General features: G+C 41.2%; 1 protein-coding gene across 1 annotated transcript in view; it reads right to left on the bottom strand.

Annotated features, from left to right (window-relative positions):
- LOC144671307 (zinc finger protein 541-like) overlaps positions 1–13,201 on the bottom strand; it is a 43,599-nt gene that overhangs the window by 9,826 nt on the left and 20,572 nt on the right. The window contains exons 10-15 of the mRNA XM_078533118.1: positions 10,950–11,219; positions 10,125–10,470; positions 8,157–8,220; positions 5,643–5,785; positions 3,493–3,596; positions 38–113 (exon numbers count right to left, since the gene is read on the bottom strand). Coding sequence (XP_078389244.1) covers positions 38–113; positions 3,493–3,596; positions 5,643–5,785; positions 8,157–8,220; positions 10,125–10,470; positions 10,950–11,219 — 1,003 coding nt within the window. The remainder of the gene's footprint in view (positions 1–37; positions 114–3,492; positions 3,597–5,642; positions 5,786–8,156; positions 8,221–10,124; positions 10,471–10,949; positions 11,220–13,201) is intronic.

Below are 13,201 nucleotides of genomic sequence, written 5' to 3'. Positions count from 1 at the left end.
TTCAATCTATCTTCTATGTAAGTGGCTTTGTTCTTACCAGTGTAGTGGTAATCTCCCAGGGGGTGACAAGGGTCTCGCCTCACACCTTTCATTAGTAACATATCCAGGGCAGCCTAGAAAAACAAAAAAAAAAGAGCTGGAAGTAAGACAAATCTGGAAACTGTTGTACTGTATTAACATCTGAATCAAATTGTTCTCAAGCTACTTTGAGAAGCTTAATGCATCTTAAATATCAGACGAAGAAATTTAATATAAATATCTAAAGCGTTTTTACAGTAAGTGCTATCTCCATGCTGTAATTACTAAATGCAACTGAATTCTTCCAAATCCACACATTTTGCTGTGCAACACTTGAAGCAGGGGCTTTATTTACAGGGATAGGAGTTATGACTTGCCATTTTAAGCAAACTGAGGTAGGAATTAGTCTAGACCAGTTTTCAGTCCCAACTCAAGTGTTGTGCAAATTGTACACACCCCAACCAAGAAAACAAAGCCAGAAGGGGACAACGGGGTGGTGGGGGTTGTGACTATTGTGGAGTCAGGGGAGCACTACAGGGAGAGAGAGGCATCCCTTATACCCAGTGTTGCCAGGGCACAAGCAACAGAATATAAACATATAACATTTGTGTCTAATTCCAATGCACCCACCTAGATTTATTTTCCCTAACACATACTTGTTTCAAACCTCTTAACTCTTAGTTGCCCTTCCTCTATCTTTACTGATTTCATACTATTAGTGTGCTTATAAGAAAGTATTTTTTAATTACACTCTGGGCAGAATCGTCCCAGATTTGCACAAAGTGCGGTAGCGGGCGGAAAAAAAGTAGTTTTACCCGCCGGTCGCAATGGTAGATTTTGCGCCATATCGTCCGCTTCCCGCCTTATTAATTATGCAGCCACAGGAAACATGCTGTCTCACTGGCGAGCAACCTCTGAATCACTCACCACGCCGAGACGTCAGTTTCCTCATTCCAGGTGCCATATCTAAACTGTAGCTACGCGCGCACAGTTCTCAATGCTTGCAGCTCAGGACTGCTCCAGTGAAGACATGGCCCTGAAAGCCAGGAAGATTCAATGACCAGTCACTGGAATGCCTTTTGGAGGCCCGCCGTGATGTCCTCCACCTCTGCTCTGGCCACAGGAAGTCCAGAAATCTCTCCTACAGCTTGGGAGGCGGTGGCAGTGGTGGTCAGTGCCAATGCTGCACAGAAGAGGTTGGCCATCCAGTGCAGAAAAAGGATGATAGATCTCATCCATGCCACCAGGGTTAAGCAATCATCTCATCACTCTAAAGTCACACTGACAAGGTCAACACACATTTCACTGGCATCTCACTCACTGCCAGCTCAAGGGACATCACCACTCACTCTCTCACACTCAACCTCAAATCTCCATCGGGCCTCATTTCAATGAGAAAGAAAAGTTCCAAGGATACAGCCCACCATCCATGGTTAACTAAAAAAGTCAGTATCAAACTTAAAGAAAAAGCATATAATTACGCAAAGACAGGTGGCAGGTCAGAAGATTGGAAAAAATATAAAGAACAGCAAATAATGACAAAAAGATTAATCGGGAGGGAAAAATTAGAGTATGAGAGAAAACTAGCTAGTAATATAAAGACAATATAAAGATAAGAGTTTCTATAGATATTTAAATAAGAAAAGAGTTAATAAAGTGACCGTTGGTCCTATAGAGAATGCATCTGGGGAATTGATAATGGAAAGTAAGGAATTAGCGGATGAATTAAACAGGTATTTTGCTTCAGTCTTCACTAGTGGACACAAGTAACATCCCAGAGATAGCTGTAAATCAGGGAATGGAAGGGAGGGAAGGGAGGGAGGAACTCAGGAAAATTACAATCACCAGGGAAGTGGTATTGAGCAAATTGTTGGGGCTGTGGACTGACACATGTCTGTCCTTGGCTTGCTGCATTGTTCCAGTGAAGCCCAACGCAAACTGGAGGAACAGCACCTCATCTTCCGACTAGGCACTTTACAGCCTTCTGGGCTGAATATTGAATTCAACAACTTTAGATCTTAAACCCCCCTCCCCCCATCCCCACCCCGTTTCTTTTCCCCCCCCACCCGCCTTTTTTTTCAATAATTTATATAGATTCTTCTTTCCCCACCTATTTCCATTATTTTTAAATCTAAAACTAAAACCTTTAGTCCTTCCACCCCACCCCCACTAGAGCTGTACTTTGAATATCCTGTCTTGCATTCTTAATTAGCACTTTTCTCAGACAAAGACCGCCACCTTCAACACCTCTTTGACCCTTTTGTCTCTGACATCTTTTGATTATCTGCTCACACCACACCCTCAATGTGTCTCTTCCCCCCCACCCACCTTAAACCAATTTATATTTCTCCCTTGTTGAAACTATGCTTCAGTTCTGCTGAAGGGCCATGAGGGCTCGAAACGTTGACTGATTTCTTCTCCGCCGATGCTGCCAGACTTGCTGAGTTTTTCCAGGTAATTCTGTTTTTATTTTGTTTTGGATTTCCAGCATCCGCAGTAGCTTTTAGCTTTTTGTTTTTATCCCCAGGTCCAGTTGGACTTCACACTAAGGTCTTGAAAGGAGTGGTTAGTGAGATAGTTGATGCACTGGTTTTAATTTTCCAAAATTCTCTAGATTCTGGGAAGGTTCCATTATATTGGAAAATAGCAAATATAAATCCTTTATTCAAAAAGGGAGGGAGACAGAAAGCAGGAAACTAAAGTCTAGTTAGCCTAACATCTGTTATTGGGAACATGTTAGAAGCTATTATTAAAGATGTTATAGCAGGACACTTCAAAAAATTCAAGGCAATCAGACAGAGTCAACATGGTTTTGTGAAAGGGAAATCATGTTTAACCAATTTATTGGAGTTCTTTGAAGGAGTCACGTGTTGTGGATAAAGGGGAACTGGTGGATATACTGTACTTGGATTTCCAGAAGGCATTTGATAACGTGCCACATCAAAGGTTACTGCAGAAAATAAATGCTCATGGTGTAGGGGGTAACATATTGGCATGGATAAAAGATTGGTTAGATAACAGGAAGCAGAGAGTTAGCATAAATGGGTCTTTTTCTGGTTGGCAGGATATAACAAGTGGTGTGTCACAGGGATCAGTGCTGGGGCCTCAATGTTTTACAATTATATAAATTACTTGGATGAAGGGACTGAGGAATGATTGCTAAATTTGCTGATGACACAAAGATAGGTAGGAAAGTAAATTGTGAAGAGGACATAAGGAAGCTACAAAGTGACATAGATAGGTTAAGTGAGTGGGCAAAGATCTGGCAAATGGGGTATAATGTGGAGAAGATGTTTCCTCTTGTCGAAGACTCTAGGTCACTGTTTAAAAATAAGGGGTTGCGCATTTAAGACAGAGGGTAGCGGTAAATGGTGCTCAGTGTAGCTAATGCAGAGTAAGAAATGCAACGAAACTCCAATTATGAAAGTTCAGAACAAGCACTATGCTCTTTCAAAAAAAAACATAACCAGTTACCAAAATGTCTCCTTGAGTGTCATGCAGGCAATGCAGAGCTAGTTCCAGATTAGTACCTCCTCCAGGCAGCACACTTGAACAAGCTAAGTTCAGCAGGTCCGTCACTGCAGAAAAGTAAGTTACAGAAAATAGTCACCGTAAGGAACTACTTTTTAAGCAGTAAAATGCAGTAGCATGGTCTGTTGTTTCCTCGCTCTCCAACCTCCGAAATACTCCAATTTTCTATCAACGGTGCCAATTCCAACATCCACCGATGTATATACGCCCTCTACTGAATAATGACCCATAGCAAGAATTGATGCTATACCTCATCCAAAGGCTGATTACCTTTGTATGGAAATTAGTACAAAAAAGGCATGATTTCAAGAAAATACCACAGATCCAGAAACAGGTGAGGAAAATGAAAATCTGTTGTAAAAAAAAAAGACCTTTGGAGCCACTCAAAAACAAGACTTCCAGTCGTAAACCAGACAGGTAAAAAATAATGGGGGGAAAAGCTAACAGGAGCAAGATTTCTTAATAACATAGTTCTATTATTCATTATGATTAGATGATGGAAATTTCTCCCAAAGATTACAAATTACAAGAAAATTTCACTAAGATCTCCCTCAACATAAATAAACCAATTTTCAGTTTGTTAAATCATGTGAGCTATTAGAGCTTCTTTAAATGCACACTTATTTGCAAAAGAATAATTTATAGCAGTTCATGATCAGAAATCAAAACTCTCTGAACTGGAGCATTACAGGATAGGAAGAGTTTTCATATTTGCATCAAGTAATCTAGTTACATCAGATCCCAGGGCTTTGGCATATTTCAGTCCCTCCAGTTTTGCTCTGCCGCTATTAATTTCCTCACTCTTTTTAGTCCCTAGGTTACCGTATATTTCTGGAACTTGTGTCTTCTACTGTGAAGACAGACGTAAAATATTTGTTCAATGCCTCTGCTACTTCCTCATGATACTTTCTCCTATCTCTGTTTTTAAGGGACCAATGTTTACTTTAGCTACTCTCTTCCTTCTCTTACAATCTGTTTATATTCCTGGCTAGTTTACTCTCATTCTATTTTTTCCTTTTTTAATCAACCTTTTGGTGTGTCTCTGCTGGTTTCTAAAACACTCCCAATCCTCAAACTTGCTACTGTTTTTGGCAACATTGTAAGCCTCTTCTCTTAACCTAATACTAGCCGTAACTTCCTGAGTGAGCCACGGATGGGTCTTTCTTGCTGAGTTTTTGTTTTTCAATGGAATGTATTTTCGTCGAAGATTTTGAATTGTTTCTTAAAATGTTTCCCACTGTTCATTCACCCCCTTGCCTGTTAGTCTATTTACCCAATTAACCTTAGCCAGTACTCCCCTCATACCTATGTAATTGACAATTTTTTTAAGTTTAAGGTTTTTGTTTGCTATTGGAGAATGTCACTTTCAAACTTAACATGAATTCAATGGTGTTATGATCACTATTTCCCAGTGGATCTTTTACTATGACATTACTAATTAACCCTGCTTCATTACACAATACTAGATCCAAGATAACTTTATCCCTAGTCGGTTTCACAACATATCACTCCAAGAAACTGTCACGAACTCATCTTCTAGCCCACTCTTGCTAATTTGATTGTCCCAGTCTATATGAAGATTAAAGTCCTCCACAGTCATTACATTTCCTTTGTTACAAGCTCTAATCATTTCTTGTTTAATGCTCTCCCAATGGTATAACTACTGTCAGGGGGCCTATAAACTATTCCCACTGGTGTTTTCTGACTCTTGCTATTCCTAACTTTCACCCATACTGATTTTACTTCATGATCTTCTGAAGCCAGATACTTTCTCATTAATGTCCTTTTCATCCTTTACTATCAGGGCTACCCCTCCTCCTTTGCCATTCTGTCTGTTTTTCCTAAATATTGTGTTCCCTGGAATATTTATTTCCCATCCATTACCTTGTGACCATGGATGGAATTTTACACCTCTGTCGCAGTGGAGCGCGGGGTCGGAAAATGTGGTGAACTGTTCAAAAGTCCGCAATGGGAGGGGTTTTAAAATTCCACCCCGTGTCTCTGTAAAGGCGATTAAATCTAAATAATTTATCTCTATTTGTGCCAACTGAGACAACCAATTTCCAAAAGAACAATCCTATAGGCAAACTCACCTCTCGCCTGAGTGACTTTATTGGTTTCAATGTCCTCCCATGGTTTCCATACTAGATCTGCTTGGTGAACACTATCATCAACCAACGACTTGTCTTGCAGTAGCGGAATCTCTGCCTGGAACCGTGTCCCAATGTTAATGTGCCTAAAGTGAGTTACACAGGAGTTATGACAAATATGCGGGAACACAGGAGATTGAAATGCCCATTTTCTGAGAATGGAGAACCCGGAATTCTTCATACACAAAGATCCTAATCTCAATTGGCTTGCCTGTGAGGAGACACCAAAGGAAGAAAATATCCGCAGAACATGTTACTAAGTTTAGGAAACCAGTATTTTGTTTTCCTCTATCATCAATTAAGGGGTATGGTAGCATAGTGGCTATGTTATTGGACTAGTAATCCAGAAGCCTGGACTAATGATCTGGTGAAACAAGTTCAATTCCCACCACAGCTGCTGAGGAATTTAAATTCAGTTAATAAATCTGTAATGAAAAAGTTAGTATGAAACAATTGGATGGTCATAAAAATCCACCACTAATGTCTACTGGGAAGAAAATCTGTTATCCTTATCTGCTCTGGCCTAAATGTGATTCCAGACCACAGCATTGTGGTTGACCCTCTGAAATGGACTTGCAAGCTACCTAACTGTTCTAGGAACAGGAGAAGGCCATTTGGCCCCTCAAGCCAGTTCTGCTATTCAATGAGATCACGGCTGGTCTGCATACTGTCTTCATATAATCGGTTTTGCCCTTTATCCCTTAATACCTTTGGTTAACAAAAATCTTACAATGCCAGATTTAAAATTAACAACTGATCCAGCATCAGTTGCCATTTGCAGAAGAGAATGCCAAACTTTAACTACTCTGTCTGTAGAAGCATTTCCTAACTTCACTCCTGAAAGGTCTGGCTCTAATTTTTAAACTACATCATGCATCCGCCCTCACACCTCCTTCTCCCTCCCAGAAACATGATAGGGTCCCCCTTGTCCTCACTTATCACCCCACCAGCCTCCGCATTCAAAGGATCATCCTCTGCCATTTCCGCCAACTCCAGCATGATGCCACCACCAAACACATCTTCCCTTCACCCCCCCAGCGGCATTCCGTAGAGATCGTTCCCTCCGTGACACCCAGGTCTACTCCTCCATCACCCCCTACACCTCAACCCCCTCCCACGGCACCTTCCCATGCAACCGCAGAAGATACAACACCTGCCCCTTCACTTCCCCTCTCCTCACCGTCCAAGGGCCCAAACACTCATTTCAAGTGAAGCAGCATTCCACTTGCACTTCCCTCAACTTAGTCTACTGCATTCGTTGCTCCCAATGCGGTTTCTTCCACATTGGAGACACCAAATGCAGACTGGGTGACCGCTTTGCAGAACACCTTCGGTCTGTCCGCAAGCATTACCCAGACCTCCCTGTCGCTTGCTATTTCAACACTCCACCCTGCTCTCATGCCCACATGTCCGTCCTTGGCCTGCTGCAATGTTCCAGTGAAGCTCAACGCAAACTGGAGGAACAGCACCTCATCTTCCGACTAGGCACTTTACAGCCTTCCGGACTGAATATTGAGTTCAACAATTTTAGATCATGAACCCTTTTGCTCCATCCTCACCCCCTTTCCAATTTTCCCCCCTTTTTATTTTTTCCAATAATTTATGTAGATTTTTCTTTTCCCACCTATTTCCATTATTTTTAAATGTATTTCCATCCATTGTTTTATCTCTACCTTTTAGCCTTTTTCGATTCCTTCACCCCACCCCACCCCCACTAGGGCTATCTGTACCTTGCTCGTCCTGCTTTCTACCCTTAATAAGCACATTCCTTTAGATAATATCACCACCTTCAACACCTCTTTGTCCTTTTGTCTGTGACATCTTTTGGTTACCTCCACTTTTCACTGGCCCTCTATCCAGCTCTTCTTGTCCCACCGCCCCCCCCGCCCCAAACCAGCTTATATTTCACCCCTTTTCTATTTTTCCTTAGTTCTGTTGCAGAGTCATGCGGACTCGAAACGTTAACTGTGCTCCTCTCCACAGATGCTGCCAGACCTGCTGAGTTTTTCCAGGTATTTTTGTTTTCATTTAAGTCCTAGCCTGATGACTTAGCACCACCTTCTCAAGGACAATTGGGGACAAACAATAAAAGCTGACATTCCCAGTGATGCCCACATTCCATAAATGTAGAAAATAATTTGCTAATTAGGCGTGTATACAAGGATAATGCACGTTAGCGATCTACTCAGCTGGCAGGTGGGTGGGAGGAAATCACACCTGCACTTGATCTCCCCCACTCCCTTACTCATCATCCACATGAGCACATTTTCCAGCAAAGCTCAACGTACTGTAATCAGCAGAAGGAAACCAATGTTTTACAACATTCCTACTAATGTTGACTCTTAACATAATGCAAAAATTGTCCTCACTCCAAAGGAACAAATTAAAAGGGTTTTTGTTCTATCTTCTGGACAATAAATGCTGATATAGTGGACTGAAATTTAATAAATAACTTACGGTTCTATGGAAACTATGGAGTCATCTTTAACCACAGAGATGCCACAAATTCCATCTACACCATCTGGAAAGGACAGAATTTTATAAAGAATAAAACAAAACTTAGTCCAACACAAAAAATATATCAGGCCAGTGCACACTCGTTCCTGATATTCACAATGTGTCTCAAGTTATGGGCCTGAATTTTTGCTACAGAGGCAGATAGCTTGAGTTGGGAAATTTCCCAGCTTGCCCCACCAACCAAGAAAAAAGGCCCCCGAATGTCACAATCTTCACTCAGGGGACAGATGTGCGATAGAGTCAGGCCACTGATCCCAGATAGAGAATAGGTGGCCACAGGAACAGGCAAATGCCAAGGCTGGTTGGTTTGAAAGTTTGCCTGAGTTTTCTGGTACTTGGATGTCCCGGTTGTGTTATAATATTTTAGGCCTTCTAGCATCGCCCCCCACCCCCCTCAAAGACTCATTATACCCCCATGCCAACATGCCCCCTACACAACCCCCAAGGCTCCTTATACCCCATACCAACTTAAGTCAACTCACCCAGTATCCATTCTGGGCAGACCTCAGGAGCCATGTGGAGATTAAATGAAGCTCTGAAAATCTAATATAGATTTCACTATACACACTTGAAATTTTAAAAATCCCATACATAATAGCCCGAACATTTTTTTTCAAGTTAAGTGCTTAATCTCTTCTAAAAACAAACTTCTATTCATACCCCACATCAAAGACAGCTAATCCTTTAATAGCCTCTTTATCTGCCAATCTAACTGTGAGCTCAGAATCCCCTGTTGAGATAATTGTAGCTTTTGGAAGTTAACCAAGCATTTATAAAGATCCCTTAGGGAAATGTCAACATTGACTCGTGAAACTGCTAGAACAGTTTTTTATTTAACTCTCACTGACACCTTAATAACTTTACATCATACAGATCTTCTCCATCAAGAGCCTTTACATCTACTCCATAAATATGTGAATCCCACACTGCAAGTTAAGTCCTTTGCAGCAGCAAAAATGGGGTGCTTTGAACTCAGCACTGAGCTCAAGTGGCCCTGCTGAGATCGAGTTTCCCTCATGCGTGAAGCCTGCCCCGCCCCCTTTCCCCTACCGCAAAAATTTCATGAAGGAAGTGGGGGCTGGACTTCCACATCCAGGTCCCACTCGCTATTAATAGAAGCTCCACATAGTCTCCATGACTTGTTTTCTTCGGTTGATGGATATTAGCACTGGTGAATGGTACATATTTCCACTTTAGCCACCCTGCATCAGAATCAAGCTCCTGGAGGTCAGATTTAATGGATGCAAAGTAAAATTCTCTCCATCTTGCCCCAAAAGTGCCTTAGCCTTGATCGCATTAGATGCCCCCCAACTGTCACCAACGCAATACTAATAAATTTCCCACATCAGCCATCATGTAGCCTCTTGGAGTGAAACAGCCAATTTAATGTTGACCTGTGACAGTTTTACGTTAGGATATTAGGATACTACAATAGGAATTGTGAGGTAACATAGAGGGCACTATACCCTGTATTTAACCTGTGCCAAATTTAACCTGAAATGCTTAAATCTGACAGTGGTTACCTAAAATGGAAGCGTTCTATTCCTCAATACTGATATCTCAGACATTTCTAAAATACACTTTAAAAAGCGTAAATGTGCATGGACATTATTTTGAACTACTGTTTTTTTCTAAATGGTTTTACAGATTATCTGGTGAGACTTCGGTAACAACCACCCAACGATTTAACTTCCTTTAACGGGATACTGCTTTACATATTCAAATAATCCGTTATGCCTTATTTTAATTTGGTCGTTAAACCTTTTAACATGATCTTCACTCATTTTAAATGAATTAACAACTGCATTAAAATTGTATAGATTAATTTTACACAAAAATCTTAAGTACTACATAGCAGCAAAAATGTTGTAAAGACAAATATTAGTAAAGCATTAAAAAACAGTTTACCTATAACGCTGCCCAGGATTCCTTTAGGAGCGTATGTATTGTGCGGTCCCTTGCTCCCTGGCAAAGAACAGATCCTGTTAAAGTAAAGCCCTGAGCCATGACGGATGGGACTTAACATCGGTGGAGGCGTGTATGGCGGAGGTTGAAAATTTTTCTCTAGAAGATGATCAGCTAAGCAAACGGGGGAACGCATATGGCTCTGGTACAGCACCATCCCTGGCAGCACCCCAGTTTGATTTGATGCTGGAGTTGGGATAAATAGGGGTTCTGGACGAGATCGCTTCCTTCGTTGCTTTTTGGAGTGGCCTCTACAATTTACGTTTGCTTGTTTGCCAGTTTCCGTGACCTACAACATATAAATCTCAAAAGTAACACACATTTCAAACTATAAATCTCCAAAGTAATATACATTTTAGTGCAACACTGAGGGAGTGCTGCACTGTTGGGAGGTGCTGTCTTATGCTGTGTGATGTCACCATAGAAATATTAATCCCTTATAACATAATGTGCTGACTCATAAGAGAAAAGCGGCTGTGGCTATTATAGTGAATGCAACACTGTTCATACATACAGTCCCAAGTCACTCAGAGGTAAGAAAAGCCACAAATGCTGGAAATCTGAAACCAAACCAAAACCTCCCTCACTGGATCTAATAAAGATCCCTTCTGAAATATAGTCCTATTTTCCTATTTCAAGTGCCTGACTCTCTGCTCGTTTCCAGCTACTTCTGTTTTCACTTCAGTTACATGCTGCTGGGGTTGACGCTCAAATCCGTTTGCGTGATGACTACACCGGAATAGTTAAACTTTACAAGACCATTCTCACCTGGGCAGAGCTGTCATTTGAGGACACTACTAAATCAGTCAGCCTTGTTGTGACCGACTTCCTTGGTGTAACCGGTGAATTTTCAGATTTCCCTGTTTTGCCATCTTTCTTGGGTCCAGTAGATTTCACAGGTACAGAGACTGGAATCACTAGAGGCATCGTCACACTTTCCTCTAATGGCTTCTTGAGCAGAAGAGCACTGAGTTTATCCTCCAGGTACTGAAAGAACAATCCACCATGCTCCATTTTCTCAATTCCATTATCAGTCACCTAAAGTTAGAATTACAAAATAATATTTTGTCACATTACTTAGAAATAGCCTATTATAATGGTTCGAGTTGATAAAAGAAAACCTACTGATATCATCCTTTCTCTCTATATATAATATATACTCATATATGCATTTAAAAAAATATTCATTCGCAGGATGTGGGCACTGCTGGCAAGGCTAGCACTCACTGCCCATCCCCAACTGTCCTTGAGAGATGCTGGTGAGCTGCCTTTATGAACCGCTACCATACACTCACTGGCTTTTTAGTACAGATTTGGTACAACTGGACCCATTTCAGAGGGCATTGCTTTGTCTGCAGTCAAATATAGGCCAGGTCAGTAAAGACAGCAGCTTTCTTTCCTTAAGGGATGCTGGTAAACCAGACGTCTTTTTTTTTTTACAATAATCCAGTAGATACATGGTCATTTGATAGAACAGAACTTGAGTATTGCAGAAAAGACATGTTGAAGCTTTTCATCTTGCACTCATCAGGACACCGCAAGAATACCAATGTAAGGGGAAAACAACAATTTATACAGTATGAAGAGAGTGCTGGTTGATTGGCATGTGGACCCTGATTGGTAGAGGCATTGCCATGGAGAATGCACCAGTCATGGTGACTGACAGTTAACTGCCAAACATTGTTTGAAATTTAAACCAGGCAGCTTGACCCTGATTGGTCAAGGCATTGCCCTTAGGAATGAGTCAATGAGTGGCTGTCACTTATTTTGTTTAGCTAAAACAGGCACAATATGTGCACATTTTCTTTCTGTTTGAAAAGAACAGGCCCTGAGTATTAACATATGTAGATTCCAGTACACGCAAATATGCCACTCCATAAATACATTGCGCCTGTTTCAGCTAATCAATGTAAGTGACAGCCATTCACTGAATCATTCCTCAGGACAATGCCTTGACCAATCAGGGTCAAGCTGCCTGGTTCAAATTTCAAACAATGTTTGGCAGTTAACTGTCAGCCACCATCACTGGTGCATTCTCCATGGCAATGCCTCTGCCAATTAGAGTCCACTTGCCAACCAATCAGCACTCTCTTCTAACAGTACAAATTGTTGTTTTCCCTTTATATTGGTAGTCTTGCGAAGCATGCAAGAAAGCTTTGATACGTCTCTTTTTTCAGCAATACTCAAGATACTTGATCACTATTACTGATACTAGCTTTTTATTCTAGATTTTTTTTTAAATTTCACAGCTGCCATGTTTGGATTTGAACCCATGTTTCATGAATTCAAGATTAGCCCAGACCCCTAGATTACTAGGCTAATAACATAAGCACTCTACTAGTATATTCTTAATTTATCTATGGAGAGAGATTATAGAACTCTTGAAGTACAGGGGGATTTGGGTGTCCTGGTACATGAATCATAAAAAGTTAGCATGCAGGCGCAGCAAGTGAATAGGAAGGCAAATGGAATGTTGGTATTTACTGCAAGGGAAATGGAATATAAAATTGTTAAGTTTTGCTACAGTTGTAGCAACAGAACGTTGGTGAGACCACGTCTGGAGTACTTAGTATAGTTTTGGTCTCCTCATTTAAGAAAGGATATAAATGCGTCAGAAGCAGTTCAGAGAATGTTCACTCAACTGATACCTGGAATGGGGGGGGGGGGGCGCGTGTTATCTTATGACGAAAGGTTGGATGGCTGGGCCAATGCATCCATTGGAGTTTAGAAGATTGAGGGGTGATCTTATTGAAACATATAAGATCCTGAGGGGACTTGACAGGTTGGATGCTGAAAGGACGTTTCCCTTTATGGGAGAACCTAGAACTATGGGACAGTTTAAAAATAAGGGGTCTCCCATTTAAGATGGAGATGAGAAGGAATTTTTTTCTCTCTCAAAGGGTCGTGAATCTTTGGAACTTTTCTCCAGAGAGCGGTGGAGGCAGGATCATTGAATATTTTTAAAGCAAAGGTAGCTATACAAGGTTATCAGAAGCAGGCGGAATGTGAAATTGAGGCCA

This window comes from Cetorhinus maximus, chromosome 32, assembly GCF_964194155.1.
Source record: "Cetorhinus maximus chromosome 32, sCetMax3.hap1.1, whole genome shotgun sequence".
Classification (NCBI taxonomy): Eukaryota; Metazoa; Chordata; class Chondrichthyes; order Lamniformes; family Cetorhinidae; genus Cetorhinus; species Cetorhinus maximus.
The sequence above is the reverse complement of the archived record's forward strand: the minus strand, read 5'-3'. Positions and strand labels throughout refer to the sequence as shown.